This window comes from Pollicipes pollicipes, unplaced genomic scaffold, assembly GCF_011947565.3.
Source record: "Pollicipes pollicipes isolate AB1234 unplaced genomic scaffold, Ppol_2.1 Scaffold_3087;HRSCAF=3621_pilon_pilon_pilon, whole genome shotgun sequence".
In the NCBI taxonomy this organism is placed as follows: Eukaryota; Metazoa; Arthropoda; class Thecostraca; order Pollicipedomorpha; family Pollicipedidae; genus Pollicipes; species Pollicipes pollicipes.
In genome coordinates, this window is record NW_023596225.1 from 47104134 (window position 1) to 47114143 (window position 10010).

A 10010-nucleotide genomic window follows, 5' to 3' on the forward strand; every position below is an offset into this window, starting at 1 on the left:
TGGGAAACAGCTGATTTTACTCGCCGCCATGTTGAGGAGTTACTTGAAGCGTTCTCCATGACGTAGATGACGTAGCTGTGGAACGACATGGGTTGTTACCTGAAGGGGCGGAGCATTTGGCAGCATTTTCCCATCAAGAACGGGGCCCAGGTGTCGGCACGCACCCTCTCTGCACGGCGGACGGAAGAGGATCGCCTCTCGACGGCGTCTTTCGTCTGGACCCGGCCGGACCGAGCCGATCCGAGCCTCGTCGGCGCCGGTGGCGGTGACCGGCGGCGGGCACGGACCGCGCCGCGTCGGCGTCGGCGGTACGCGGGCGGCGCGCACCCGCTGCCCGTCCCGTGTCTCGCGGAAGGGAGAAGCGACATGTGACCTCTCGGTTGATGACGCTGGAGCGGCTCGCTGCACTCGGCAGTTTCAGCGCCGCTATGGTTCTGTTCATACGACCAGCCAATGAGAGCTGACAGCTGCACGGCAAAAACTATCCGATTACTCATTGCCGCCTGCAGGGAGGTCGGCGCCGGGAGAGGATGTTATAACCGCCGTGGTCTTGAAGTACCATCATTATGATCTGCATCGGAACAAGGAGTTGACGCGTCTGCGACGAGCAGAGCATGAAATGAAATAATGTCACTTATGACTATTGATCTGCTTTTAAGTGGAAGGGATCCTCCAGGCAGCACAATCTTTCCATTTAGTAAACATGCTCCTCAATACGGCATTGCTTGATTGCGTCATGGAACGTTTCTATGACGTTGAGGTACCGCCAAACAAGCCGTCGAAGTTTGCAGACCCTGGTAGTTCTTCAACCTCGTCAAGAGATGGCAGCACCGGCAATATTTTTTCGCTGAACCAGATATCGCCATGGGCCTGTCTTATTAAGTTATCCGATTGCGAGTCTTCATTTTGTTATAGGTATCCAGTGAATAAATCATGTCCAACCTCCTAAATTAAGTAGCACAAAGCGTGCTTTGTGACTGAAGCTTGCGCAACTTGTGAGTTGTTCAGTGCATTTTCGAGGAACATTATTCACATAGATAAGACAGCAGTAATAGCCTTATTCCTCGGAGAAAAACCGGAAGAACAAACCTATCGATGGGTTGATATTTCATCAACATACCTTTATCGAAATATCAACCCACCTATATCTCCATTCTCCTGATTTTCTTCAAGGACTTAAGTTTTTACTACAATCTTACCTTGGGCACCTGGCTTACAATTGTTATGAGAGCGAATTGACGTCCACTATATTTGGAAACCGCGCTCACGGACGTCAGATCTGAACGGCTGTACGAAAATATTTTTCGTTGCCTTGAACACCGCCTGGCCTGTGGAGCGGCAGGATTTGAATGACCCTTTTGTGACGTCATGCATGCCTGAATGGCCTTGAAATAGTCTGCACGAAAAAGTCTGCATATCTTCGCGGGCGAATAGCTCCGAAACCAGAGGGCTTTAGGTGTTAAGATGGCCAGGCCGGTGAACTGAAAGGAATGATCTTCAAAACAGCTATTACAGCTAAGACCAGAAATAAAGGTGGAACACCCGCCTTAATAAATCAGAATGTGCTGGCTAAACGACTTGTTCCGCCAGACATTGATTGCGTAAGTTGTTACGTGCATTTGCGAGGAGCATTTTACACGTAGATAAGACAGTACCATCAGCCTTATTATACGTAGAGCAACCAAGAGAAAGGTGATACAGATGCATTGACAATTCAGATACATGCGTTTATTGACACGAATATGAGTATTTAATTCAAAATGACATGCCGATTTCACTTGTTTGTTCTTTTTGTAAACAGCGAGTCATATTTTTTTACAATTCACCAACCTTCAGGATAAGGAGCATTGCCAACCATAATCACGATGCAGTGTATATCCAATTCGGATTAAAATGCGCGAAAAAAATCCGTACACGCAAACGAATTCTAACAAACAGGCATCACGCATCACGCATGACTGATGCATGCGAACGAATTCAAGTGAATAGGTTACAAGCATCACGCATCAGACCGCTGACACATACTAGGGACTTAAAGCTAGCACGTATCACGCTTGAAGGCACTGATAACATTCGCATATTTGGTCATAGAAGCCCTGTATGTTAGGACTTCGTCACTGTTTTTTTTTGTAAGAATCTACCTACTTATTTTGCTGTCTGGATAGCCCTGTGCTTCCTAGAGGACTTTGATATTTAAAAGAGGTATATTGTTCATACCCCTTGGGTTTTAGCCTGAGTGTGATTGTCTGAGAATGGTCGCCGAAATGAATGCATGCATGAATGAATGATGCGTGATGTGTGGTGATTGTTTACTTCAGTTCATTTGCATGTACACACATTTTTTGGCGTACTTTTGTATTTAGTTGGATAGACGCCACATGGTATTTATGGCTGTCAGTTGCAGCCTATTCAGTCCTCAGAATGTTGGTGATTTGTGTTCTCGCTGTTTTGTTGCTAGCGTCTTAAAAATAGCATATCTCTTCTTTCTCCTGGCTATTCTACCATGAATAAGGGTAACAGTGCAGTCTTGCGAAACATTGGTTGCAATGACAGATTCGATACTCTAAGCTGCCAATTAAAATCACGAGTGACGTGGCTGAGCAAAAGCAACGACAAACAATAAAAAACAAAGAAAACCAAAGCGCACCCTTGAAAACTAATGCACGAGGATCTAGACCTTGTTGCGGACTCGTGCAAGCAATGTTACTAAAAGATGTCAAAAATGACCAGTCACCAGTTATCTCAAATTTTAACACCCGCTACACTGTTCTACACTAAGGGCTGCAGGAAACAGGCGTCAGGGCGGGAGGGTTTGATGACCCGCACCAAGTGTTAGTAGAGAACATTACTTACCACGATGGTCAATCACCACGGGTATTGCCCGGCTATAAGAACATTCCAGGAATAAACATGCTCACCTCCTGGCACCCAAAAGCATACAGTACAGCGAATGGCTACCCGAAACAGAGATGACTACGCCGAAAGGGGTTTGATGACTTGCACCAAGTATCGGCATGCAGATGTATTTGCAAGCGGGTATGGATGTCCATAACAACGAATATGGGGCTTCTTGTAAACGTCCATAAACAAAGGTTAACCCAGAGCCCATCAAGACATTTGGATGTTCAGCCCCGGAAGAAGTGGCTGATGTGTTAAAACCACACAGTCTGAGCAGCTCATTTTATTGAAATAAAACAGGGCGAAGAGCATCATAACACAACATTCATGAGTTTCAACAGGAGGTCATTTTCAGTATTTGACTAGTACGCCGCAGCCTTGTATGCCGGGGAGGGAGAGCTGTAAGCAGACTTGTGAACAGGCTTGTAGGCCGGGGCAGCAGCCTTGTAGGCAGGAGCGGGGTGGTACTCGGGGTACTGGGCCTCTCCCTCGTAGGTGACCTCAGCGTTGTAGCCTCCGTAGTTGTCGGCGACGTACTTGACGTGCTGGACACGGCCGTCGGGCAGAGCCACCGAGTAATATCCCTGGGTGTTGTGGCCATCGCTCTCCTCATTCTTGGCGAAGTTGGTGCCGGTGTAGTGGTCATTGACGGCATAGTCATAAGCGAACGGCTGGGCCACCTCCTTGTACTGGGGCTCCGGGTGGTAAGAGGCCGACTTGTAGGATGGGGCGGGGTGGTAGGGGGCCGGAGCGGTCTTGTAGCCCGGCGTCGCCGGTGCCGGGGCGGCGGCAGCAACAGCCAGCACGGCGGCAATGACGAAACCCTGGAATGCCACAAGGGATGTGCTATTATAGAAACAATAAGCCATACATTCTGGTATCTGTACTATTTTGCGATGCATCTCGTTAGCATGCTTCTAATGCAAGACTGTTTATCAACGCTCCCACAACGATACACTTCTCAGAAAAATCTCTAACATATGACATCTAAGCACACCAGCACTATTCGTGAATGAGATACCTGCATGCTGTGTCTTGGTGGGCGAGTGTGCAGTGGAACTGGTACATGCATCCACAGTGCCTCGGCTTTTATAGATCGGCCGCGGACCGCTGATGGAAGGTCACAAACATTGCCTCACTGATCGTGCGACTCCCGCTACCACCGGCTGGTCTGGCGACATGATAGGTTAGCACGGAACCGCGGCCACTGCCGGATACTCGTACAACTGCTAGAGAGCAATTTAGGCGCCCATTATGTTTCGTGTTCACTTACACATAAAACCAGATGTTAGCATGTCACGAGAAACGTATCGGTAAAGGTCCATATAGATGGTAAACAACGTATTATTTGGAAAAGCGTGGTCGTATCTTTTGATAACTCTAACGTTCTATCTATACGTATTCACAGACAAACACACACACACAAGCACACACACACACACACACACACACACACACACACACACCACACACACACACACACACACACACACACACACACACACACACACACACACACACACACACACACACACACACACGCACGCACGCACGCACGCACGCGCAGACGCACACAAGCACAGGCTTATATATATATATATATATATATATATATATATATATATATATATATATATGGCTTGTGATCTGCCCACCTGCCAACAGCGAGCAATAAAGCGATACAGCAGGCCGGCTTTGACCTGGGTCTGACCGTCAGATCTGACCCTAGATCAGTGAACTTTGTCCATTCCATCGTTGCGTTACCTGAAAAACTATCTCAGAGATGCATGGCTTTCGTCTAACACTTCGCTGTTCCATCAGATTAAACGGTTCCCTTGATATTGTCTTCACTGAATCCATGACCTGACGTTGACCTGCCGTACGTCAGCGACCTCACAAGGTACATTTAAATTTGTGATGCAAAACAACCCACTATTCAGTTTTCTAGAGCTATGAAGATGAAAGCGAGCCGACATGAGCGCGTGTTGACACGTGCTCAAGTTGAGGGGCCAACTTGGCCCCCCGAAAGTTTTTTCAGCATGGTCTCCGAACGGCGCGGCGTAGCCACGCCAAACTTGGATAGCTGTGGCCAGTTGAATAGCGGATCGTTTGACATAAAAATTTAGGTGTACCTTGCCGGGTCACTGACCTATGGCAGGTCAAAGGCGGGCCATGGTTTCGGCGAACGCAATTTCCAGGGAATCGTTCAATCTGATACAACAACGGAGTGTTTGACGAATCATACAACTCTGAGATGCTTTCTTAGGCACCACAAATATTGAATGAGCAAATGGCGTTGACCTAAGGTCAGGTATGAGCTTAAGACCAAGGTCAAAACCAACCTGATTTATTTTTCTAGGACCTGCTATATGGGATAGGTTCTGATGAAATTGAATTCTGATTTCTGTGCTCATTCCGAATTCATTGACAGCAGAAACCGCATTGTACATCCTCCATTGACTTCTTAGGGGTCAAAATAGGTCACTGACCTAAGATGACCCGGGTCGACATTTTGTTTTAGGAGCATACTACCTAGCGTCATCTTAGTCGCTTTTTCAAATGCAAAACTCTGAGCGGTCGTGTGTAGTTTTTGTCACCATGACCTTCAAAAGGTCAGACAAGGACCTGAGACCTTCTGCTTAGAAACAGTTGCTTGGGTCCTGGGGGCGCTTTGGAGATCAACCTGGAACCTAGGAAGCCCAAACTTTGACCTTAGTGAGTTTACATACAGGTCAAGACACCCTGTAAATTTAGTGTCTCTAGTTTTCGTAGTTCCCGAGATCTCGAGGAGGGGGGTCAAATTGACCCCCACCCCCACCCGAGCGAAGGGTATCTAGCCGGCCACCCGGGCGCGTGTTGAGGCTGCCACGTTGCATCAAACTTGTTAAATTATACAAAATCGACTCACTGGTCATATACGTCTACCACTAAGTTTATTCGGCATGAGTACAAAGCACCCCGTTGTTTCTGTCGCCCTTTTGCGAATAAGACTTGGGTATGAGTATTCCCTTTTCGTGCTATCTTCCCCCGACGCACCTAGAGTAAGTTAAGCGAAGATGAAGCGAAAATCTTCGGACGCCTTAACCACGTTTATACGACCATCTTTCCGGTGTAAATATATGTAAACAAAAAAGGGCGCCTGCATTCATTCTTGTTTTGTTCCCATCTTTTGCACTAAAGGCGTTTCCATTAACGCCCTTTAAAAGCGCTTCTAAACCAACTTCCATGGCCCACTGCACAAACTCTAAGAAGTAGGTCATGATATAAGTTGGTGATACCAATTCTCAGGAATAAGGTTTGTGACGTCACATGTTAAAGCATGCCATAGCCTGGACTAATCTAGGAAACGGTCGGAATTTGCTTGCAACTTTTTCGTGACACTGTGCCTATTGCGTTAAAACTTTTTGGTTATCCTTCATTATGCTCTACCTTTGATGAGGAACCAGGCTAACCTACGTGCCAAAAACTTGGACAGCATGGAACGCATGAGCTTGGAGGCTTTGAGGGTTTGGCTCTGGCTTTGAGTTAAAGTTATTGGGTGGAATCCAGATTCGGCGCACGTCATATCGGTATCTTGCGAATTAGCGCCTAGTTGTGTGTGGCAACATAACTCGAAATTTAAGTGACATACGCCGATATGCGTGGCATCGATACGTTTCAGTAAGACACGATTCGTATTTGTAAAAGTGAGCTGATAGCTTAATTAGCTTAAACAACATTTCGAAACAATGAATACGCATGCATGCATCTGCCTGGCCGTCCAGATTCCGTTTCCGCGCGTGCCTTTCTAAGGAGTGACGTTGGGAGGGGGGGGGGGGGGCATTCTAATGGCACAAGCGATCTCAAGCATTCAGGCTCATGCGTCTAAAAATACCTATGCTCACATATTCCGGTTTCTCCTCGGGCTTAACCCACTTCATAATTACTTTCGGATAAAAAAGACTAAAAAGGTATGGAATTGGATGCCATGATGGCCAAGTTTGCTGTCAGCTGGAGATGGAAAGAATGTATACATTACGTCAATAAATGATTCCAAATCGTTGGCATAATCGTCTTGGGTCCAGAGTATGGTCAAAAAGACATCTATACGAGCCTTTGGCATTACAAACTATATATTCTAGACCATTTATCTTCCGAGTCACCTGCAGATACTGAATGGTGTGCCCGTATGCAACCTCATGGGACACATTCCGGTCAACTCCTAAGAGGTGAGCGTATACCGGGAATTCCGTGCGAATTCCTCAGCGCACCCGGTGACACCGTTGGAGGCGTCCTTCACTGGGAACCTGACCGTGACCGGCTATCAGTGGTTAGCGGCCGAGCTATAAAAGCGAGAGCACCAAGGGAGCAGGCACCACTTGCACTGCACACCCGGCCATCAGAACACACCATGCAGGTATGCAATGGAATAATGTCATGGATATGGTGTCCTGTTGGCTACTGGAGGGTTTACTTCGAGCCATGTACACTCTGGGGTTGGCGATGTGGTATGCATTGCCCAGATAGCGAGGTTATAATATATATCGTACAAAACAGCTCTGCTGAATTGGCTGCTTCATCCGTCAAACATCCTCTCACTGCATTGCAGGGCCTCGTCATTGCCACCGTGCTGGCTGTCGCCGCCGCCGCCCCGGCACCGGAGACAACTGGATACCAGCCCGCTCCGGCCCCCCACCACCCGGCACCCTCGTACAAGCCGGCCTCTTACCACTCTGAGGCCCAGTACAAGGAGGCGGCCAAGCCGTTCGCTTATGACTACGCCGTCAACGACCACTACACTGGTACCAACTTCGCCAAGAAGGAGGAGAGCGACGGCCACAACACCCAGGGATATTACTCGGTTGCTCTGCCCGACGGCCGTGTCCAGCACGTGAAGTACGTCGCCGATAACTACGGTGGCTACAACGCTGAGGTCACCTACGAGGGAGAAGCCCAATACCCCGAGTACCATCCCGCTCCTGCCTACAAGGCTGCTGCTCCAGCCTACAAGGCTGCTGCTCCTGCCTACAAGGCTGCCGCTCCGGCCTACAAGGCTGCCGCCCCTGCCTACAGGGCTGCCGCTCCGGCCTACAAGGCTGCCGCTCCTGCCTACAGGGCTGCCGCTCCGGCCTACAATGCTGCCGCTCCGGCCTACAAGGCTGCTGCCCCGGTCTACAAGCCCGTTTACAAGCCTGCTTACAGCTCTCCCACCCCGGCATACAAGGCTGCAGCATACTAGTCAACCACTGAGAATGACTTCCTTTTTAAATACATGAATATTGTGTTGTGATGATTTTCGACCAGCCGTATTTCAATACAAGGAACTGCGATCTGGACTAACAAACTATGAACTATGGACCACGTGGTGTTGACTGAAGCGATCATGCGTTTTCCAGTGGGATAATTTCATTGATGCGACTGTGTTAAGGAATTGGCCTTTGCATGGCATATTGATGCGGTCCCAGTGGGTGTTCTAAGTTGGGATGTGGATGCGTGGGAGAGAGGGACATTTTAGTCAGACCACCGGAAGAGGAACCATGCTAAATATTCAGAAACTTGGAAGAGGGGCTTTGTTCCCCGCTCCTGGTTTCCGGTTACCTGGATCGCTTGGAGCGATGAGTCATCTTTTCATCAGTCATAAAAAACCGTCATGATGGTTACGCTGACAAGCGATTCGTACCCACTCTTAACTTCTTTCTTACCCAAGCAAGCTGTGTTTGATAAAGGTTCTGCCCAAATTCCCTGGAAAACGGGTATCAAGTGCTTGATTTTTTCCATTTTTGCTACCACACAATAGCCTGATTGGAATGAAGAACAATTCGTTTGCTCGTTTCTGTAATAACTCCACGGCCATGCCAGGCAGAAAGGTGTGAGACTGACACAACGTTCCCAGGACTCAGCCTCACCGCAATTGTCTGGGTTGTCCGGGCCGCCACTGCGTACGTCACACACGTCACGGGGACGCACAGCCAATGAGTTCCACAAAAGTCATGGTGCCAGGCCGACCCCAGTTTGAGTTGACAGAAATCGCGTGCGGAAAATACACCGGACTAAAATGGAGTGGAAAACGACTTTTGGAACACGAATCGTCACCAATTAGGCACCAGATCGCGGAAAGAAACCCACACCCGACACGTACCACACGACCAGGCATAGTTGCAACCGAGAGTGATGACGTCACTGGTGGCGCTGGTATGATGTGCAGATGTGTTGAGGAAACGCTGCTGTACGACTCCAGCATCGAGCAGGCCTTCTCAAGGATTACGGTCTCATGGTTTCAAATATACGGAGTAGAGGCGCAAGGTTCTCCAGTATATCAGCCCGCAGCCCAGCCCGCCCGGCCCAGCTAGTGATCCAGCCCAAAAACCCACTATACTACAATGCTCATCCATCTAAATGCATTTCAATATTTGATAGCCATCGATCTGCCATTCAGTCTAATGCAGCTATGCAAAATTTGGCACCCATTTGCCGCGCCGCTCGAATACCATTCTGGAAAACATTTGGGGGTCAAAGTGACTCCGACCCAAGCGCGTGTTGAGCTATTGCACATGCATGCTATCATTTCGGACTTATCTTAGACGTATACATCCACACGCAGTCGGGTGGAGGTCAAGTTGACCCACAACCCGAAGTTTTTTCTGCAGTGGAGAGTAAGCTAGAAAAACCTTATGATGTCATGGATGCCCGGGCCACGCTGACAGTCTCACCTAAAATACTGAGCACATCGTCGCGGGCGTGTAGGTCAGAAACTAGAGTGGATAAGGGGGTAAGGGGGGCCAGGATGCGAGCTGTACCGCATTATCTTCAAGATGGCTTTTTCAGTTCAAAATCGCATACAAACGCGAAGAACTCCCCTTAATCTTTCCTCGTTCTTAAGACATGTCAAGATGTATCATTGAGCTTACTAACCACGGTGCATGAAGGGGGAATGAGAAAAGTGACTGACTACCCAGATATAGTGTATAATTGTCATATAGTGGTGTGCGTATATACCGTATAGTGGTGGTCGACCACGTCAGCTAATGTTGCAAATTTCAGAGAAATTTGAAACGTTGACACTCGACCTCTATGAACATTGACTGCCAACAACGTTCCCAAATGTTGGGGATTGGAATGTCTCTGCGTCAATC

At 48.3% G+C, this 10010-nt stretch overlaps 1 protein-coding gene across 1 annotated transcript; it reads left to right on the forward strand.

Annotated features, from left to right (window-relative positions):
• Positions 1 to 7387: 7387 nt before the first annotated feature.
• Positions 7388 to 7927, forward strand: LOC119090288 (cuticle protein 7-like; the record flags this gene model as incomplete). Its single annotated transcript, XM_037213071.1, has 1 exon — positions 7388 to 7927. A coding segment is annotated over exon 1 (540 nt), but the record flags the coding sequence as incomplete, so codon positions are not given.
• Between the last annotated feature and the right edge of the window lie 2083 nt (positions 7928 to 10010).